Source organism: Melanotaenia boesemani, chromosome 1 (genome assembly GCF_017639745.1).
Source record: "Melanotaenia boesemani isolate fMelBoe1 chromosome 1, fMelBoe1.pri, whole genome shotgun sequence".
Classification (NCBI taxonomy): domain Eukaryota; kingdom Metazoa; phylum Chordata; class Actinopteri; order Atheriniformes; family Melanotaeniidae; genus Melanotaenia; species Melanotaenia boesemani.
Genome location: NC_055682.1, coordinates 40,223,786 through 40,246,525, shown reverse-complemented (window position 1 = coordinate 40,246,525; position 22,740 = coordinate 40,223,786). Strand labels below are relative to the sequence as shown.

Sequence of the window (22,740 nt, the reverse complement as noted above, 5' to 3'; positions counted from 1 at the left end):
ATTCATCCGTCCATCCAGCCATCCATCCATCCATTTTTTAGTGCTAATCTGGGGTTGGGTCACGGGGGCAGCTGCCTAAGCAGGGAATCCCTGACTTTCCTCTTACCGACTGCATTCATCAGCTCGTCCGGGGGGTCCGGGGCATTCCCAGGCATTCCCGGGCCAGCCAAGAGATGTAGTCATTCCAGCGTGTCCTAGGTCTTCCCCGGGGGCCTCGTCCGGGTGGGATGTGCCTGGAACACCTCACCAGGGAGGTGTCCAGGAGGCATCCTGACCAGATACCCAAGCCACCTCATCAGGCTCAGGTGGTGATCAGTTGATAGCTCCACCCCCCTCGTCATCTGACTGTCCAAGACATGGAGCCACAAATCTGATGATACGACTACAAAGCCGATCATCAAACTGTGGCCTAGAATGTCCTGGTGCCAAGTGGACGTGGACACTCCTAGGCCTGAACATGGTGTTTGTTAAGCTTTCCAACACCCCCTCCAAGGACTCCAAAAAGGCTGGGTACTCTGAACTGCTGTTTGGTACATAAGCACAAACAACAGTCAGGACCCATCCCCCCATCTGGAGACAGAGGGAGGCTACCCTTTCATCCACCGGGGTAAACCCCAATGTACAGACACCAAGTCGGGGGGCAATAAGCATGCCCACATCTGCCCAGCACCTTTCAGGGGAGCAACTCCAGAATGGAAGAGGGTCCAACTCTTCTCAAGGACAGTGATTCCAGAGCCCTGGCCAAGCATCAAGGTGTGTCCAACTATATCTAGCTAGAACCGCTAAACTTCACACACCAGCTCAGGCTCCTTCCCCACCAGGGAGGTTACGTTCCACGTCCACAGAGCTAGCTTCTGCAGCCGAGGATTAGACGGCCAGGGTCCCTGCCTTCGGCCACCACCCAGCTCACACTGCACCTGATTCCTATGGCCCAACCTGTAGGTGATGAGCCCACGGGAGAGGGGGCCCATATCACCCTTTCGAGCTGAGCCAGACCGGGCCCCACGGGCAAAGACCTGGCCACCAGGCGCTCACCTCCGTGCCCCACCTCCAGGCCAGGCTGAAGAGGGGGGCCTCGATGACCCACGTCCGAGCAAGGGAAACCTGGATCCACTGATTTCACTCATCATGGGGGTCATTAACTAATTTTAAAATGGAGTTTGTTCTGTTCTTTTTTTTTCATTTAATTATTAACTTGAATCATGTTCTATACTGGATTTTCATTAATAATCCAAAGGAAATATGAGTAAAATACTTAAAGGTCATGAATATTAATTCAGGTTTAGTAAACTGATGATGTATCCTACTTTAGTTATTAGAAAGTATTCGTATTGGTGCTGGTATCTACTATACTGGTTCTGTATTTACTTGGTCACACAAGGTCTTGAATCACAGACCGCTACCATGCTGTTGATGGGAATGAATTCCAGTCTTTCTCTACCATTACATGTAGGAGACACCCCACCCCAGTCAGACAGGGTAATCTTTATGAAGAAAAAATCTGTGTTCTTTGCATTCACTTTCTTTCACAATATTCAGCTTTCCACCACTGTTCTGACAGCCAGAAGCTGCACAATCCTTCCAGATTTCCTTCACGTCTTAAAGGAAACAGTAGGACTCGCTTATCTTCTCCTCTGACATGAACAGAAATTCTCCCTCAACCATGGACGAGGGTCTTCTTCCTCTATTCACCCCTATTCAAACAGCAGAATGATGCACATCATTCAAACACACAATAAATTAGCAGAGTATATAATATGGCTAAACTAGAAAATTTCTTAAGAAATTTTGATTGGTGTCAATGCACCTACTGCCCGCTCAGACATATCTATTGGCTAAGACATGAATCATGGTAGGAGCCGTGATGGAAAACATATGAAAGAGGCAGCTGTTGTGTAACTGGTTGTTATGACACAGCCAGCCCTAAGGAGTGTGAGTAGGGTGCGAACCACAGGGGAGCTTGGGGAGCTATAGCTCCCCTTAATGAAACATGAGCTCCCCTAGAAACAGGATTTATGAAATGTTGGGGGAGCTATATAATACTGACAATAAAATGTATGCTGATTGCTCACAAATTCACTGTAGCCTAAAGTATGACTATGGATGCTATAATTATTGTGACCACTGAAAGCGTGGCGGCGTTCCAAGTTAAACTTCCTGTAGATCTTCGTTAAATACAAAATAAAAGAAGTAAATGCTTAAAAGGTAAGGTAAGACCTGCTTTAACTATTTACAATATGGGAAACTATCATTGCTCATTATATTGTGTATGGCAAGCATCGCTGTGTACGTGTGTGATATGTGGGGAATATTAACTATGTAAGTTGATCTTCGCAAAAAGAGTGGTAAAAATTTTTTTGCAAGGGACATTTGCACCTGTTATGTATTATTGTTGCATAAGAGTTGTTAACCATTATGTATTGGTACACCTATGTTCTGTGGGGCAAGCTGTAATATCAGCTGGCATCATGTTCTTACTTGCCGAAAAAAGATAGGAAATGCAAAAAAGCGGTTCCTCCTAAGCCCACGGTATGGTTCGCACTCTGAGTGTGAGGGAGTTGATGCAGACAGACACTGGCATATGGACACACCTACAGTATGATGTATGGACTGTGTGTGTGTGAGAGAGAGAGAATGAGAGAAGAAGCGTGCTGACTTGTGTGTCGGTATAAACACTGAATGACAGCACTGAGTCGCTGATGTCCATTATAAACCAATACAAACTGAGAAAAAGTAGACTTTCTGAGTCTTGGAGCAACGTAGGTCAAAATCTGTAAATCTCAGCTTGTTTGTACCATAGGTTCATTTGAAGCCAACTTAAGGGGTGATTTGATATATCAGTTGTGTATGTGCTGGGAAAACTGAGCATGAGACATGCTTGTTTGAGAAATTTTCGGAATAGTTTTTTTTAAGGCCAGATTGTGAGGGATTTTGTGCAATTTTCAGATTTTTCCTAAAATGTAACCTGCAATTGTGTCAAACTCATAAGAGATATAAAAATGTCCAGTTAAGATTTTATCCTCCATGACCGATTTAAATTTAAACTTAAAGAATATTGTTTCTAGGTGAACGTAGGCCTGAGTTGTATGTTTCCAAAGATTACTGGGTTTTTGGATAATTTCAGCCGGCTCCCATGCTATGGGACAACAAGTCACAGTTTTTTGTGTACTACATAAACACTGTAGGACTTTTGTACAGCAAGAGTCAAAGCACACTAGTCATAGTCACTTTGGAGATAAACATCACAAATCATATGCTACTGCAATCATTGAAAATGATATGGATTTCCTTTTTTAAAATGATTACAGCTATAAGGACAATTATCTACTTTAGAACAATGGTTTATCACTGTCTGTAATTCTGTTAGTGGTCATATTTTCCTTCAAGGTTTTATTAAGTTGATTTTAGTTATGGATTTCTTGTTCTGTATGCATACTTTTTTCTTGTCTGATATATATTCAACTCAAAATTACAGAAATTGATGAATAAAAATAATCCTGGATTCAATTTAGACAAAAACAACAACAGCAACAACAAAAAGACCCTTGTTTTCAGTCCCTGAACAGAATATTTTGCATTATAAACTTCTCCTGCATCAGATTTATTATCTAATCATTTACATGATAATGTAAATAAATGTATATCATAAGTTGAACAAAACACGTCTTCCTCCTTCACAAAGACGTGTCTGCTGAAGAGATTCGACCCAGTCTAACCAGAAGATGACTAGATGTTAAACTCCAGGCATTTACAGTACAGTCCAGTTTTTGTGGCCTTTTTCAAACCTCAGCCTGACTCTTCTTTACTTCTCACCAATGAGGTTTTTTTCTGGTTTTCCATGACTTCAGGACTGCAGGAACTAACGGTTCTCTTCATGAACTTTACCCTAGCCACAGTTAGCCCTATTCTACAGTCGCTTGATGTCAGCCGGTGGTTCTTGCGCTCATCCCCTTTCAGCGTTGATTTGTTTCCATCCTCTACCATACTGTAGCTTTGTTGTCCTCATAAAGCAGAATGAGACGGGCTTGTGTAGAAATTTAATTTTTGGTAGTAATACTAAAAAATGCTGATTTAGCAAAAGAAAACTGTAGTGGTTTAATTTCTTTTTCTGTGTATCACTCCAGAGTTCCATCAAATATTTAAGGCCAAATTCATTCCCTTATTTGACTAAATTAAACAGGATTTTTTTTATCACTGGAACCTCTTATTAAGAGCCCCTGCATTTTACTGATATGGTTTGACTTTACCTTCTTGATCTCATAAAACTGTTTCATGTTTCATGATAAACACAACTAGATTTGCAGCAAAGATTCTCCACCTGGATCAATACTGAGCCTCATTGCCTGAATCATCTCTCTTAAATAAGCATTTTTAGACACGAAATAACAAGAAATACAGTGTTAAGTTGCAGTGCAGGGAAAGGGATGGATGGAGGATCTGAGTAACATCCACTCTCATATAGTTTGTTAACCAACCTCATTTCCTACTGGGAATTTTAGATCTAGGTCATCAGATGTAATCTCTGATCAAATGTGACTTTGGATCAGGTACAACCTCAGATCAGACACGATCTCGGATCATACACGATCTCAGATCAGGTACAACTTTGAATCAGATACAATCTCGGATCAGGCACAACCTCAAGTTAGGTACGACCTCAGATTAGGTACGATGTCCGATCAGACAAATCTTCAGATCATACACGACCTCGGATCAGACACGTAGTAGTAGACACAAGGTGGTACAGATAGAGAATTGGCCTTGAGTAAGATATTTGGGAGGACGGAGATCCTCTGACTGGCGCATATTGTGTAAGCGAACAGATTAATTTGCATTAAAGTAAATATTGAACTGTTTAGGAATTTTTTCCAAAGTTGACAAAACCCTATAAAGGAAGACTGTTGTCTCAATGAACGACAGACACTCGATGAGAAGACACAGCTGTTCACAACACAGCCAGGAGACAAGTTGAAGACAGGCTAGCTGACAATGTTAGAACTGGCTTCTAGTCTCAGGACACGTCTTTATATACCCCTATCACCCCCTGGGAACTGTTGTCACATCCACTGGTGCAGGACCCCATATTCAGGCTTCACTTTGACCAACTACAGCAGGAGGGTAATAAAGTTCTTTGGTGCGTTTTTACATCTGTATTCACTCCCAGAGGTGAAAAAAATAAAATAACAGTGTCCTGTAAAAACAGCTCTGGTCACAATTATTCTCTCACAGACAGTCACTATCTCATCAATGCAAGACTTTTCCATCAAAGACATATGTTTAAAAAACATTCATTTCATGAATTGATAGAATCTTAAGTTTCTGAAATAACGGGCCAGAAGGAATGCACGGTTGTGATACTGTTGTCATGGTTCCTGCTCTGCTATGACTGTGCTCATAAGTCTGATTCAGCCCACCTGGGTTTTCCTGATTGTTTCTCCTGTTCTTTGCACTACTTAAACACTCCAGCGTCCTGTTTGTTGTTGTCTCAAGTTGCCTGCTTGCTCATGTCTCTGGATCACTCTTCTTGCCTTCCCCACGATGGATTTCTCTTGCTTCTTCGGATGTCTGGATACAGACCCACGCTTTGCTTTTGGACTCCTGAGCCTCGTCTATGAACTTTGATAAGTACCTCTCACCGGCCTGCCAGTGTTCTGACCATTGCCCACTTTTTGACCTCATCACTAAATTCTGGACTCTTTCAGCCCCCTTCTTCCTCCCAGGATCAGACCGCTACTCCAAAGCCCTCTACTCACCATTATCCTCTCTTACAATAAACCTGGTTCATTTTGTAATAGTGTGTGTGTGTGTGTGTGTGTGTGTGGCTGAATTTCCGGGTCTTTGCAGTTACCCATTACACTAATAAAGAAGCAGTAAAATCTTATAGTAGTGAGGAAAGTGCTCCCCCAAACCAAGTTGCAGTACATGAGATAATGATAGACAAGGTTGTTATACAAAGTGAGAAGACACTTTGGAGTAACAAGATGGTTAATCTTCCTTATTACACCAATATATTTGTTTATATTTCTACTAACACAAATCAACATGCTTTTCCAACTCAAACTCTCATCAATTAGAACTCTAAAGAATTTTGAAGTTGATACCTGGGGTAACTCTGAGAATTCAATATTAATTCAAGTTAAATCTTTATTGTGTGACTTTTTGCCACTAAAAATAATAAAATTATGTTTTTTTTAAATATCTAAAGATAATTAAATTTGAACCAAGCATTGTAGGTAGGTAGGCAACTAGGCCAACGTTTGAATTCTCAATCAATGTATTAAAGTTTGAGTGTGACAGGCTAGGGTTGTGTCATCTGCAAACATAATTGGTGAGAGCACATCTGTAACATTATATAAGTCATTTATATAAATAAGAGACAACAGTGGTCCAAGAATGGACCCCTGTGAGACCCCCCAGTGTAGTTTAGTTATGTTTGAAAAGCACCCTTTAACAGAAACTAAGTTCTATTGGAAACATAATTTGATAACCATTTCTGAAACCATATTTATGTAATTTAGCTAATAGGATTTTGTGATTTACAGTGTTTAATGCTTTTTAAAAGTCTAAGAAGATACTACAAGTAAATTCATTATTTTCAAGAGAAGATGTAACTTTGTCAGCCAGGTGAAGTAAAGTCATATAAGTGGAATGATTTTTGTGAAAACCATATTGGTGACTAAAGATTTGCATTGGAATCTAAAGGAAAAACAATCCTTTTATGGACCATTTTGTTCTAATATTTAAAAAAACATGGAATAATAGATAAGGGTTCGTAGTTGTTAAAGTAAGATGGATCCTCAGCTTTGAACATGGGGATAACTTTGGCAGCTTTTACAGTAAGTCTTCCGGCACGACCCCATTTGTAGAGACAGACCTCGGATCAGGTACGACCTCGGATCAGATAACACACTCTAAAATGGATCAGGTTCATTAATGTGGAGGCCCGTTCTGGACCATCTCAGTGTTGTGTCTGCTGTCTTGATCACAGCCTTGAGATTCCATTCATAATGTTTGCTGTGATTCCTTCTTTGCATCCAGAGTGAAATCTTTGTGTTTAAGTTTTTTTGTTAGTAGTAAAGTGTAGTTTCTCAGCTGCAGGACTATGCACGACCACAACTCCAGAAATGTACATAATGAATGTCAGTGTGGCATCAAAACGAATCAGAAATAGAGTTTTAAGGCTGGAAACTTAAGTAGCATTGCTTTAATAATAACAATTAATCAAATTTATATAAACCTTTTTTGGACACTCAAAGCCACTTTACATTTGAGTTATGTTCGTACTTGGTGATGGTAAGCTGCATGTGTAGCCACAGTTGCCCTGGGACATACTGACGGAAACATGGCAGCTAATCTGCGCCAACGGATGAGATCATTTGCAATCTGAAATCCACCAGTTTTTTCAACAAGGTTTTTCAAGAATGTTTCAGAAAAACATGTGTCCGCTTCTGGCTGTCTTCCCTCAGACCCTAAAAACAGCCGTCATCAAGCCACTACTGACAAAGACTCGTCACTTATGAGCAGCTACAAGCCGATAAAAATGCTCCCCTTTCTTAGTAAGAAAGCTCTTTCACCAGCTACACAACTTCCTGACACTAAATAACTGTTTTGATGTCTATCAGTCAGGTTTTTGGCCACTGAGACTGCTCCAGTTAAAGTCTTCTGTGAATTCCACTTGAGTACAGATAGTGGAAACATTTGAGTCCTGGTATTACTGGATCCATCTTAATAAACTGAAATAAATGAGTAGGACATTCTGATTTAACTGGTTTGAGTCCTATCTAAAAGACAGAGATTTCTTTGTGTTTGTAGACAACTATAAATCTGAGTGAACAAACAGTCTGTGGAGTTCCCCAAGGCTCCATCTTGGGGCCACTGCTGTTCAACATCTACATGCTCACACTTGCTTAAACTATGAGAAAAACAACAAAATGTCATCACAGTTATGCTGATGCGACACAATTCTACATAACTATCTCACTTCATCAGGAGGCCAAAATTATACTTTCAGATGGTTTATCTAGAACAGTACGTTTCCACTGGTTGTAATAAGATGCTTTATTTTACAATTTTCTGTCTGATTTTGTCCTTCAATAGAAACAACTTCATGCTATTTATAATTGTTGTTTTTTAAGCTGAATTTTCTTTCCCCTTTGTCAAAAAATTGACTCCATTTTATTGCTCTTCACTGTATCTCTGTGTGCTTTTCTTTATTTATAAATAAGTAATTGTGTTACATATTCCCTGATGTATCATCGGTGGTTTTACCTGTAATTAAATCTGTTAATGTTTCACATTTTCTGTTGATTTGAGGTATGATTTTTATGGTTCGTTTAAATGCTTTTTCTTTTTTTAACATCCTCATTTATTTATTAAACTTGCTTTACCACGGTGTCTGTGTGGGTGATTCCTGCAGGCATAGTTAAAAGATTTTACTGGTTCTGGTGGTTGTTTGCCTCTGTGCTGGCCTGCTAACCCATCCTGGTGTAACCCTGAACTGGAGTGAGCAGAAAATGGATGGATGAAGAATAAACACGACCTGACTGAAACAGGATAGGAAAGAAATAGGCCCCACCCCAAATGTTCAAGCTCATCTCTACAGTATTAAACCCCCACCAGGGTGGTTATATGGAGTAAAATATCACCCTTAAAACTTTATGGTTCTGGTTCCTGCAGTGGAAACAGAGGTTGAGGAGAAGTTGTGGTTGAAATGCAGCGTCACTGGACAATAAAACAGTAGAGTAGTTGGATTTTATTTTACCTGAGCTTGTTAGTGCACTTAGTGGGCTACTAGAAGTCGTCATGGTGCTGGACCCTGTTGGTGGGCCCTGTGTAGCTGTTGCTGCTGCTGCTAAAGCAGCCAGGTTCTGCATGGTATTAAGACCTGACAGACACATGCACAGTCAAGTTCAAGACTCCTCTTATCTCTTACTGACCACCAGTTTACAGCAAACAGTAGGAACAGACATTCTCTATACTGGACTGGGTTGGTTTTGTGAATTTGAGGATGGAGTGAAGCTCTGCATCCAAATGGATTGTTCCAAACTCGGAGGGCACAATGCAGGCAGTAATGCTAATTTACACATCCAAACATTAACATTAATTTTCTTAATAGTTCATGTAGTCAGGTTTGTGTGTGCATGTGTGTGCGTACCTGAAACTGGGTGCAGATTATTTAGTGCATTCCCTGCAGCTGACTGCTGCAGCAGCTGTAAGTAAAGCTGAGGACGCAGAGATAAAGAGGTTTTAAGTTGTATAACTGGTTGTCAGCAGGTTAATTATGACATTTTGGACAAACACAAAGATTAACAGCACACACTCACTGCCAGGTACTGTGGACCCAGACTGTTGAAGCCAGTCAAATTCCCCCACATGGAGGCAGCGCTGAGCTGCTGCATCTGCTGCTGCAGCTGCTGAGCCAGACGTTTCTGCTCTTTGTCTTTCTGAGTGTCTGCAAACTTCACCACAATGGGCGATGAACAGCCCTAAACACACATTTAAAGAGTTTTACTTCATCATTAACATTATTAAATGTCTGCTTTTAATAACCTTTTAACATTTCAGCAGTGAAGATGATGCAGTGGAGATTTCCAAGTTGGAAATTATAAGGTCAGATAAAGCAGTGGCTCCCAACCTATTTTTCTTCAAGACCCCCTTCATGCATGCCATGGACTCCCTGCTCCACCTTGTGCTGAAACCATACTTGGTTTTGTGTTTTCAAAAGTGAGACACTTACCATAAATAATGTAGTCCTGTCTTTCGATAAAGCCAAAGTTAAATTAAATAAATTAACATACAGCCTTACTTCCTTTCTTAAAACAGGGACAATTAATCAGAATAGCTCTTAATGTTCAAAGACTCAGGAACCCCCTGTGCTTTTTGGGGGATCTCCTTGGGGGGGTCCCAGACCCCAGGTTGGGAACCACTGACATAAAGCATCAGATTTAGTCTTAAGCATGCACATCACCTCCATAGTCTGGGACTGATGCATGGACTTGATGGCTGACTGGGCCATTTGTCGAGCTGTGAACGTTACAAACGCACATCCTGAAAGAAACAAACATAGTCAGTCTTCTTGATGAGGAGAGATGGATGTCCTTCACAGGAAGAAACAAACCTTTATTTCTCCTAAACAAGCTGGGCTTTCACAAAGACATGGTTGTCTGTTAGTTCTTCAGGTGGGTTTGGTGTATCAGAGACTTATGATGAAGGAATGGTGGTAGACTCTGTTACTAAGGAGATTGCTTGTTTAAACCACAACAAGGGATGTATGTTTAATCTGGTCTCTACAGAAAGCTGAGACATGTGAGATTACTACAGTGTCAGAATCAGGATGTGTTACTATGTCAGAGTAAATTTGTCTGAATCAATAAATAGTAAATGTTGTAAATGGCTCTCTAGTAAATGTAAATATCTAGTAAATAATAGTAAATGGTTATCCTCCTAAAAGAAAACTGCTCTACTTTCAGTGGAAACCAGAAGACAGCTGCCCACTTCATCTAGGAATGAGTAAAGTAATCCTAAGAAAAAGTAGTCATTGGAAAAAGTAATGTTAAGTATCAGTGAAGTATAATAAGGTAAGTAACTTTAAAGTAAAGTAGTCCTAGGAATAAAGAGAGTAACCCTAGGAATGAGTAAAGTAATATTTGATGAATCACTGTGCTACAGTAGAAGGTAAAAAGTGAACCTAAGCAGGTTTCCAGGTGTTTTAATATAGGTGTTATACAGGTAAATATCTCAGGAAGCCATCGGCCAATGTTGATGACGGACACCTCTATCATTGGTCAGAGTCAGGAGGATCCAGGGATAGCCCCGACATTCACCTTAGAAACACCATGAGGAGCCAGAAAGAAGTGAATCCCAAGATAATCTATGGCTGGAAGAGTGAATCCTTCACTATAAAACCTCATTCGTCTTCATGGAAACTAGCAGGACCTTCATGATTCATTGCAACCAAAAGGCAGTTATAGGAGAAGACATTAGAGTTTTTTAGACCTTGGGTTTGCTTGGAGTTTGAACTGTGTTTGGTTTGGATGGCAATGCTTGGTAGAGTCTTTTAGCTGAGTTTCTCCCCATCATGTTGCTATGCTCCATGTTAGCTTTGCTGCAAACAGTGTCTGCAAACATCTTCTGTACTATAAGATCTCATGTTGCTCCCTGTACAAGGAGTGTCTAATAAAGAGGTTAACTCTGTGTCTGAATATTACGCTTTTTGAGTGTACCTGTATATAGTAACAAAAAGATAGATGGCTATTTGAAGATGTTTAGTGAAGATTAAGGAATTGTACAGTGCAGAAGATCTTTGTGTAGTCCCTGACTTGTCACTATCCCGTTAAGGCCCGACCCATGAAAAAATGGTAAGAAAAGTCCCATTTTTTAAATATGAGGTCTTTATTTGGCCCTGTAACAAAATGTGACAAAAAAAAATTAACATTTTGTTTGGGGGGGGATATCTACCATTTATTACCATGTGATAGTTTAAAAATATTATAATATGGTTTTCTACTTCTGGGTATCTATTAGGGGACAGAAGAAAAGTGTCACATTGTGTTCAACAGGATTTTGAGCAAAGTTTATACCATAAATTGAAGCAAAATGTCTCAAAAACCGTATGTGACAAATATGTCATGTCAGGCTCTTATGGGCTATATTTGGCTTCTTTGATGTGTGAACAAAAAGAATACGCAAACTCCACACAGGAAGGCCTCTGCCAAAAAACCTGCTGTAACAAACACTCTCAGTAGAGTTTGGTAACCTTCAGCTCTGCAGGTTGTCTGTACGTGCCATAGATATATACACGTAGATGCCGCATTCGGGCTTTAGAGGCATGTCAACACGGCCGCCATCTTGGGCCGGGGTTTCAGACCCGGTCAGATCAGTCAGAGTGTGGGTGTGTGAAACCACAATGCCAGATTTTTGGGCTGCATACGGATGTTCCCTTGAAAAACAACACCGAAACTAAGAAACATGGGATAATATTTCACAAATAAGATGTGATTTTATATTATTTAACTATTATTAACTTGTAGAATTTGTTGTATTTTATAAGCTAACATAAATGAAACCGGCTTATGTCAGGACAAGGAAATAAAAAAAATTTAGTTAGTAAGACTATGATTACAGATGGTTTAAGTTAGGGATGCTCCGTTCAGCATTTTTGTTGCCGATTCCGATACCGATTACTCATGAGTGCCGATCACTGCCGATCACCGATAATCACATGGATTGACTGTAATTTTTTTATAAGCACAGCCGACTATTTGATGTGGAAAAAGGAACCATGGAATCCCCTTAATTTAGACAATAACATGTACATAGTACAATGTGCTATCTATAGTGGTACTATATTTTAACAGACTGAAAACACATTAAAGTTCTCATCAGGCTAAATAAGAAAGTAAAACAAAATCTTAATATTGCCACAAAAAAAAAAAAAAAAAAAAAGCCAAGTAAAAGAGGCGTCCTCCACCACTGAGGACGGTTGGTCGTCAAAGCCGATTAATTTAATTATTTTTGTGGTTATTTGCTTGACTGTCACGCTCATACGGACGAGTGTTGGTAATTGTTGGCTGCGTTAGCTGCGCTCTGGCTGCTCCGGGTGTCTTCCTTTCATTCTGTGCAGTGAGCCTCGAAAATTCACCGTACTCCGTCAAGTGTTTGTTCTTTAAATGCCGTATTAGATTCGTTGTATTAAAGGATTTTGACGTACTTCCCCGCAAGTACGTCAACGCAAGGTAACGGAAGGTACTTTTGAGTTGCACGTGTTGCAGGACGCAAACTTTACATCACTCTCACACTGTAAAACTTCCATACGGCAGACATGTTTGCTTTGGATTTGCAACCGTGTGCATGCACATTGTGGAGGAAAGCGGGAGCTACATGACACTGCACGCAGCGCTTCTGCAGGTTGCAGAGTATGAATTATAGGTGGTCAGATTTTGTGATCTGCAACAAAAGGCATTGATCGGCGAACACGATCACATACTTTTTAACGGATATCGGCCGAGAATGATCGGCGTCCGATCGATCGGAACACCACTAGTTTAAGTGGCATCTGGCAATCAGCCACATCATATAACCATGCTACATAGGTCGTGTCATTTCAACATTTTTTATTAAATCAGTTTCATGGTGCTAACATTAACTGCTGAACTGTAGCTACAGAAGAAATGAGAACTGAGCGATGATCAGATGGATGTTATGTATGTTTCCAGAAGATAAATGTAGGAGGCAGCATGGGTAGCAGTACTCAGGAGGAGAGACTTTGTACCGAAGGACTGTTCAGTTGTCTGCAGCTGTCATTTTAACCCAGAGGACTTTGACAGGCCTGGACAGTCCACTGGTTTAAAGGAAGGAGTGATATCATCCATTTTTAATTTTCCTGACCATCTTTGGAAAGTTAATGCCGTGACAATTTATGATGTAATCCTAATATTTCACTAACACAGCGGAGTCCCTTTAAATTATTATAAAAAACACTATTAGAAATTGTTCCTTTTGAAAGAACCCTTCAGTACTTACAGTGCTTACAAATTTCTCTGGTCTTGAATTCTATGTTTATTTTCTTTGACATGTTAAAAAATGTCTGTTTTATATTGGTGTTGTGTTCTTTGGTACCTTTATCAGGTTCATTACTTGTTGGGCTTGTCACATCAGAGGTAAATGTGGGTTCTTTATTTAGTAAATTTTTAATTTAGGCAATCCTTTTCTTTTTTTGAATGGGTGTTTGTTTTTCTGTTTTTTTTTTCACTTTGTTTTTTGTTTTAATTCATTCTTTATTTTTATTTATGTTTGATATTATTCATATTTTAAATATATGGCATCACCATTATTATTTCTCTGAGTATTGTAGAAAAAATTCTGTATGCATGTGGGTGTATGTCTGAGAATGTGTAAGTGTATGATATAAAATAATAATAATAAAAAAAAAAATAATAATCAGTTGTAATATAAATATGTGTGACTTTTCTAATAAACCAAACCAATTAAAACTCGTATGAAAATTCAGCGAGTTATGGTGATTTTAATTGTTGATAGACCTCTGGCTCTGTTGACTAATGCAGTAAGTAGACGCGGCTTACCCTGGCCCAAGATGGCAGCCGCGTTGACGCATTGTTCTAATGGACAGCAGCGTCAGAGGCAACATCTACGTGTAAATATTTATGTGCACGTGCACGGTGATGCGACAGCAGGAGGAACCCTGGCTCAGACAGGAAGTTATCTGGTCTCAATCAGAGACAGCACCTGACCCCCACCCCACAGAAGACTGTTAAATCATTTTAATGTCTCACCTCGGCTGAGTCCATCAGGACCTCGAAGTATCCGGCATTCCTCGATCTGTCCATACGGTGAGAACATCAACCGGATGTCGTTCTCGTTGCATTTCTTTGAGATCATCCCAATAAACAGCTTTCTGTCCTCCACGGCTGCAGATAACACACCACAACATCAAAAATGAACCGGACCAAACAAACTCTACATGTGTTGTTCTTATTTTAGCTCAGAGAGAAAACGCTGAAGTTAAATCATTTATATGAGATTTAACCACAGATTAAATCTACACTATCTAAATTTTCTTTTTCAGGGTTCAGATTGTAATGGGATGAAATGATAGATAATCAAAAAAGTGTTTATGAATAACCAGAATCCTGTACTGACAAGACTGAGAATGGATTTCTTCCTCTGTGGACCCATCTGATGGGGGAGGGGCCTGAGTCAGCAGCACTGCTCATTGAGAAAAGCTTGCTTTCACATCAGCCTCCAAAAGTCTCTAATAATGTCGAGTGGTAAATGACTAACTCTGATGTCGAGCTGTTGCTCCATCATATGTATATAATGGAATTCACGTATTTTGTGTGGGATTCGCATAAACTTTGGGCAGGGTCTTTTTTTTTTTCTTTTTTTTTTATGTTAAATGCCTGTGCAATGTCTGTACCTGAAACCAATGGTTCACAGTAGTGATGTTATGCTCGAGCTGATCTGCTTGTGCACATGTCGAGCACGTGACATGGAAGTGTTGTGAGCACTGTTCTCAAAACATTGGTTCAGCATGCCAAAAGTCACTTGACCATACCAACCAAGGCCTTGTTATGTCATCAGTGCATGTTGAGCAGGAGCCGGGCTTGTCAGTCTCTCAATGATTTAAAAGGAGATTCTGCTAGTGATTGCGCAACATTACGTTTTGAAAATAGATTTAGGGAAAGTATCATATTAGCGTTAGCTTATACTGGATCACATTTAACTGACATACACCCACATACAAACATACAGCACACACACCCTTTCATAGAAATATATAGATATAAAAATACATATAGTTAGGTTAATATATATATATGTACTGATAAGTGTAGAGAGTGTTTGAAAGGCTGAACGTGTTTGTGTGTAGACCATAGACTGTATAAAAAAGATGGACTGAGCCGCAGTGATGTCATCCATAAGGTGTGTCCCAATTCATGGTCTGCACACTTCGAAGTGCGGATTCATCGGCCACATACGTCATCGCGGAGCGCAAAGTACTGTCCCAATTCACAGAATTTGAAGGCCCCTCCGAATCCACCCTTCAAATCTGCACTTCGTTTGGCCTCAAACGAAGGCTAATGGTGATGCATCTTTTGCTGCCTCTTTTCTCCCAGTATTGCGCACAAGACAGTGGTGAATGAGCAACACAAGCTCAGAAGAGTACATTTTAGGTTTCAGTTTTGTTTAAAAAATAAAAAGTATGTTTTTTTAACTACACTTTAATAGAAACGTTAGAAAAACCAAGTACAATAAAAACACGTTTGTTAAATGTTGACATTAAAATTCGGTAATATTCGAATAATAATATTCGGTGATATTTGTGGATTTTTAAGGGGCTAATTAAGAGGGAACCGGCTGGAAAACAACAGAGCCTCAGACCGTGTCTTTTTTTTTTTCTTTTTGCTGTGGGTGTTACTGGTCAATTTTAACGTCCACTTAAGTGTCCTATGAGTAATTTCAGAGGTTTAAGTGATTCAACGTCCTGTGTTGTTGCTATGGGAAATTCTTGTTGACTAGGTAGGCTGTCCCATTTCACAAATGTTGAGTGTAGACTACGGAGGACACTCTGTAGACTATGTAGTCTGCGCACTTCGAAGTCAACAGACCCTGAATTGGGACATACCTGTAGGTTTCTGATGAGCAAAAGTGAAGCCCGTTGGATGTTTCCTACCATCGCCGTCTTGGTAGCGCCACGCCTGCCGTCGCTCCCAGAAAATACAAAATTGGGCAAAGTGGTGTAGCTGAGAGGGGGCTGTGAGCGTAGGGGTGGATGATTGACACCTATCAAACTCCAAGCTGCCTGTAGCTAAGAGCTAACCGAGCCAACTTGGATCTAACTTGAGCTAACCGGCTAATGAAGGTAGGTGAGCCAAAGCTAAGACGTGCTGTTAGCCAGCTAAAAACCGTGGTTGTGCTACACCCCTTCTTCTTGCCGCAGATATTGGATAGCTGTCAATCAAAAGGACACGCCCCCCCAATTATGCCGAATTTCAAGATTAAATAACTTCCAAACAGATGGGTTAGAAAAAAAAATTCACCTGCCTCACAGTTGTCATGAAGGTAAACTTGACTTAATAATCCTAAAATAGATTTTTGTACCAGGCTTTAAACATGTTTATTTCTGCTGTTAAGTTGGTCTTTTTAACATGGGAGTCTATGGGGATTTGCTCTGTTTTGGAGCCAGCCCCTAGTGGATGATGAGTGAACTGCAATTTTTTGCACTTCCGCATAGGCTTCACATTTTACCGCCGGAGGTTGCCGCTTGGTCCTTCTGAGTTTTGCATATATTTTTTAATCTTTATACAACAGAAAGAGGGTGGGGTGAGGAAAGAAGCCAGCAGAGGCTCATTTCAATTGTCTAATTTTTTTTTTTTTTTCTTTGTGCATTTGAATAACTAATTTAAGTCACCTGCTTTATAACCTTGTAGATTTGAATAACACAGAATAGTGATTCTATGGGCTTTCCTATATCTGGAAGGATTAAGAGGTTAATAAAAGTTTTCTAGAAAAGTATTTATGTTAATGAATTTAGACTTTACAATTTCCATTGGGAACTGTGTAGGCAAGGCTGTATTTATGGTTTATATTTATATATATATATATCTATATATATATAGATATATCTATATATATCTATATATATATGTGTATGTATGTATAATTTGCAATGTTCAGTTTGCGCTGGTCAGTTTGTATCAAGGTAATGTTATTCTTAATGGAATTGTCTAAATTTTGAGGTCATATGTGATTAAAGTGTGTACAATCTCTTGATTAATTATAGTTGGGGAAAGTGAAGCTAATTTTTGTTACTTACAAAGGTGATTATTTGCTCTACTTTTAGATTCTTGCTATGTTCAGTTACTAATTATAACACTGTTTCTTTTACCAGGTGATTCTGTCTAGTCAAATGCACTGGATGAGGGTCTGTACACATGCTTAACTGTGATAGGAAAAGCGAAGCAGAACGTACAATCATTCAGTTAATTTATAGGCCCTAAAAACAGGTGGCATTGTTTCTGGTGTAAATTTTGTGTATACCAGCCAGAATAACATGGACTCCATGTCTGTCTCTGAGATAGCCCTTGCCGCTCAGCCTGACATGCTGAAACTAAGCAGGAAAAACCAAGCAGATGTCAAGGCAAACATGCACAATTCATAGCTGATTAAGGCTATGAAAATAAAAGCTATACGTAACTGATGACCTTAGTAAAGGTAGCCCAATTTAAGCTTTGTTTTATTCTTCTAATTCTTAAACACTCATAAACAAACATATACTCTTGAACACTTTTATACCTTAAAATAATGTGCGGCAATAATATCCTCTGTAATATTTGACTGATCTCCACACAGAAGTATAATTTGTGACTAAAAGTCACTCCAAGAATGCTGTGTGTTGTAAGGATCTGTCTGCAAATGTTGAATTTATAGACTGATCTCCAAGATATTTGAAGTAATCATTCTCGGTGGAGAAAAACTGCAGAGTTCACAATCAAAACCAATAACGCATGGTGTTGACTTATTAGATGAACATTTCCTTGATTTGTGGGCAATCAGGTTTTGAAATAGTATGGTTAATAGCATCTGAACAGGGCCAAAATTCACTGGGCTTGTGTTATACACTAGTGTGATGACTTTTTTTTTTCCTTGAGGACTTCATGGACAAGCAGGCCGGGAGGTGAACACTGCTTAAGAGAAGCCAAGCTAATGACAATAATCTGGAATTAGGTGATAAATCTCCCAGCTGAGTACCATCCTGACCTCCTCCAGAGAGACCAGAGAATTTTCTCGTCCTTCAGGGTCCAGACACACTTGAGTCTTGCATCTGGCTTTATGGGATGGATTTGCAAGATCTGCAGCTTTGTTGCCCCTGGAACAAATGAACTTTTGAGGCACTACAGGTTGAGGCATAACCACTGTGAATTTCTTCCTTGTTTACATGCTGATTGCCCCAGCGCCTTCAAAACCTGGAATGCACTGAAATCACTTGTCAAGGAAACATTACGTTAACAAATCAACACCAGAAAAAATTTATTTCAATTGTGAACTTAGCAGTCAATGTTCCTCCACTGAGAAGGATTTCTTCCAACATCCTGGAGTTCATCTTGAGGAAAACGAAACGTGAAATGTGTCTTTACTGTGATTTTTACACGAATGTGTATGGAACATTTGCATCACACAGATCCCGACAACACACAGTGCATTCTTCAAATGACCTTTGGGCAGAAATTGTACACACCTTTTGAGATCACTCAAATATTACTGAAAATATTGCTGAAGCAAGTGGCTCTGACACATGCTCAGGGGCATATGACTGTTCAGAAGAGTATGAAGCTGAAGAATCGAAAGAAGAAATTGAACTGAAGTTAGGCCACCTTTTCTTAAAATTGGAAAGCATATATAATGTGCCAAGCAAATGCATTACTGACGTAGTAGCAGAGCTCCACTTTATATCCTCTCCAGTGTCAGGTCCTGGCATAAGAAAGACTGTAAACACATGTTGAAAGACGGTGTGCTTGATGGCCTAGTTGTCTCTGATTTAGTGAAACAGTTGACTGAGTCCAGCCCCATCAGCACAGCTTTAAGATCTGATGGTCCTCTTGCAACATCTTACAAACGATGAAAGTTTTTTAAGAGGAAATTTTGTCTTTGTAGCTGTTGATGCATTCTGGACAAGAAGCAAGGTTGCACCTTCCAGTATGTTTCCACTCTGCAGTCATTGTCACAGATATTAAGTCTAAAAAACATTCAGGAAAAGCTTTCAACTCTTCACACAACGCTCACGAGGGTCGATATGAATCATTTCATGATGGAACACATTTTAAGGAAAATGCACTTTTATCTACTGAAGAAATAACTCTTTCTTTTCTTCTTTACATTGATGATTGCAGTTTGCAATCCCCCGGGAATATCCAGTAAAAAACACAAGATTACTGCCTTATATTGGGTATTGGAAAACGTTCCACCACAGTTTCATGCTACACTTAAGTCAATCTATGTAGCTGTGCTTTGCAAGGCTGTGGACATAAAGAAGTATGGTTATGAGGCAGTGCTAGAGCCACTATTAAAAGACCTTGTCCAGTTGGAAGAGGAGGGGCTCTTTATTCCTGTGTTTGGAAAGAAAATCACGGGCACAGTAGTTTGTGTTGAAGCTGACAATTTTGGTGCCCATTCAGTTGGTGGCTTTTTGGAAAACTTCTCCAGATCTCATGTCTGCAGGTTTTATTTAGGAGAGCCTATACCGCTGAACTTTGCCACCTGGATGAGCATAGGTGGAAACGCTCATGAAAATTGGACTTTATTGCGTCTGATCTGTCTTATCATTGGTTTCAAAGTTCCAGAGAGTGAACCAGCATGGCATCCTTTAATGGACCTTAAAAACATTGTTGAACTAGTGGCTTCTCCACACAGATGACACAACTGGATACCAAGATATCTGAACACAGGCATAAATACAGGCAGGTTGTCTCAGAGGCAAAACTTCTGCCAAAGCATAATTTTCTTCAGCATTATCCACAACTAATCAAGGCTTTTGGGCTGCTTGTAGCTATGTGGACAATGCGCTTTGAAGCAAAGCATAGCTTTTTTAAGTGCATTGTTCGACATACCAGCTGTTTTCGCAACATTTTACTGTCTTGCTGTGAAGCATCACTTTATGTTGGCTTACCATCTACATGGCACAGACATACTGAAACCTGCCCTGAGTGTCTCAAATCTGTCCACGCGGCCTGTGGATGTCCTCAAGGAAGAGATACAGGAAGCAGTACAAAGAAGGTTTCTTGGACATGTATTCAAGTAGCCTTATTTAATTATTTATGTATTTGTTTTATTATTTTTTACCTGTCCTGTCCAGCATTATAGCAAGTAGAATGGTTTTCTGGTTGTTGTATTGTGCCGAACAAGTTTGCTTTGCCAAGGGGAGGCTCATAGGTATAAGGCTCCTATTGATAATCCGATTCATTGCTTTATTTATTTACTTTAAATCATGGAATCTATATCATCTTGCTGGACCTGACCGGAGGGGAAAATGAAGGAAGACAACAAAAAGAAGCAACAAGGGAAAGCAGAAAGAAGGAAGAAGAGACAAAAACACCACTAAGGCAACGACTTATGCAAGTTTACCATTGAATTACACTGAAATTACACTGAAATATAATTTCTGCTGAATATGAAACTCTGTAAAGTCCATTTTTCACGTATAGTACTGGAGAATGCCTCCTGCTCTGTATACCGGTTATTGCACTCCAACACTATTATGTTAAAAATAGAATTTTTATGCATCTCCTTGTAATAGGATGTAATTATTTGCATGCCAAAATTCAAAATAACTAACACATTTTTCCTTCTATAGAATCATCATGTTTGCCAGACTTCAAGTCATACTGCAAGAAGAAATCCGCAAGCTTTTCTTGCCCTTAGGAATCCCTCAGACTGTGGATGAACTAAAGTATATCATACAAGGGACATTTGCATTTGAACAAGAATTTCAGATACAGTTCCAGGACCAAGATTTTGATGATCAGTTTTTCACTCTCCTTGACACTAATGAAATCAAGGACAGAGACACTGTCAACGTGGTCTTTACTGAGCCAGTGATCACATTAACATTGGATAATTCTTTGAATATAAAAGGAGCTGAAGAGAGCTTTTATAGCAGTTGCACCGAGGAAGATGTTGGTTCCAACACTATTTCATCCAATGATAGCATAATTCTGTCTTCTCCTGAGAGCACTTCCGCCCTTCAGTGTCATGGCCAGCTCAGTTTGAGATACCTACCTTTTCCCTTGACACTGAGCCTATTCTACAACCTGCAAATGAAGCTTACAGAAAGGATGGCACCCTACTCAAAAACCCTGCAGTAAAGTCTTGACATTCTGAACAAACTAGCAGAAAGCATCTTCGTCTATACTGCCTATCCCTCTCAAGCACAAAGGGAGCAGGTTGCTGAGGCCTTGGTTACGAAGCACCCGTGTTTGAGGGACCCAGTGTCCTTCAATGGTTTATAAAGTTGGCACAACAGCCTGAAGTACAAGCTTGGCAATTATAGAGCAAAGGTGAGACACGTTGGGTATTTGGTGGCACTTTCAAATTAATTTTTTTTTATGTTAAATTCATCATTGTTGTCTTCTTTGACTGTAATCACTGCCCTTGTTCTGTAACCTGTGTGACACTTGCCAAGTAAAAGTCACATCCTCCTGTTCAAAACTTTGTGTTAAGGATGCTCTTGTTACTCCTTATAGCACCAGTGAGATGTAAATGGCATAGCTAGAGGTAGAGGTTTGGTGCTGACATATACAAGTCTGAATAGTGAGGGCTCCTTGTGTCAGTGTCAAAAGGAGCCCTTCCTCTTCAGCCGAAACTAAGAATCTATGAAAAACCATGCCGACTTTATTACTTGTAAAGACTAAAAAAACAGAATGTTTATCTTATGAAGCCGTGAGAATGAAGTAAAAATGTACTTACCTGATCATCTCATAAGGGAGAAAATGAGGAGTGTACCTGATGAAGCTGTGAGGGGAAAAAAGTAAGTTACCTGTGGTATAGCAACCTCTCCCTTGTTAGAGAGAGCACTTACTGTTGAGTGTTGCATATACTGAAACCAAGCAGCTAATTAAGATAAGCACAAACCATGTGCTTTAACTGCTACATCTACTGCAGGATTCCTCATAAAACGTGGTACCACCCATATGTCACTTTCAGTGTAGTTTTATGGTGAAATTTTCTGTTTATGACAAAGAAGGATGAAATGTTCAGGATTTACTAACTAAAAGGTAAAAAGTCAGCAGGATGAATTTAAAGCTGTGAAGCTGCTTCCTTCTAAACACAGAAGGAACAATATGTGATGAATATCAGCATCAGGTGAACAGACAGAAAGCAGGATGAGAATCTCACAGCTTCTAGATGGTGAGGAGAGAGAAATATTCACAATATGCACAATAACTTCCATCCATGCACCTTCAGTGCTTCATTATTCAGATTTCTGGCATATAAATTCTCTAAACTTTCATTTATTGTTTGACTGCACCTGCAGCCTCCGCTACCAGGAGTTAAGGGGTTAACATCTCGTTTCCGGGTGTAACGTCAGGTCTGTAGATGTAACTATAAACATGTGTGGTATCCACAGAAAGTCCAGAATCTCAGCTACCAGCTCAGTAAAACCATTTCTATCACCACCAAACACAGTTAAGACAACAATAATTAAAACACCAGGTACACAGAGTC

At 39.8% G+C, this 22,740-nt stretch overlaps 1 protein-coding gene across 4 annotated transcripts in view; it reads right to left on the bottom strand.

The window, feature by feature from the left end:
- Positions 1-22,740, bottom strand: part of celf1 (cugbp, Elav-like family member 1) — a 65,191-nt gene that overhangs the window by 20,817 nt on the left and 21,634 nt on the right. For 2 of the 4 annotated variants that reach the window (XM_041984707.1, XM_041984684.1), the window contains exons 4-8: positions 14,292-14,426; positions 9,968-10,047; positions 9,324-9,485; positions 9,155-9,221; positions 8,762-8,884 (exon numbers count right to left, since the gene is read on the bottom strand). In XM_041984707.1, coding sequence (XP_041840641.1) covers positions 8,762-8,884; positions 9,155-9,221; positions 9,324-9,485; positions 9,968-10,047; positions 14,292-14,426 — 567 coding nt within the window. The remainder of the gene's footprint in view (positions 1-8,761; positions 8,885-9,154; positions 9,222-9,323; positions 9,486-9,967; positions 10,048-14,291; positions 14,427-22,740) is intronic. The other 2 variants (XM_041984690.1, XM_041984701.1) reach the window with 1 other exon arrangement.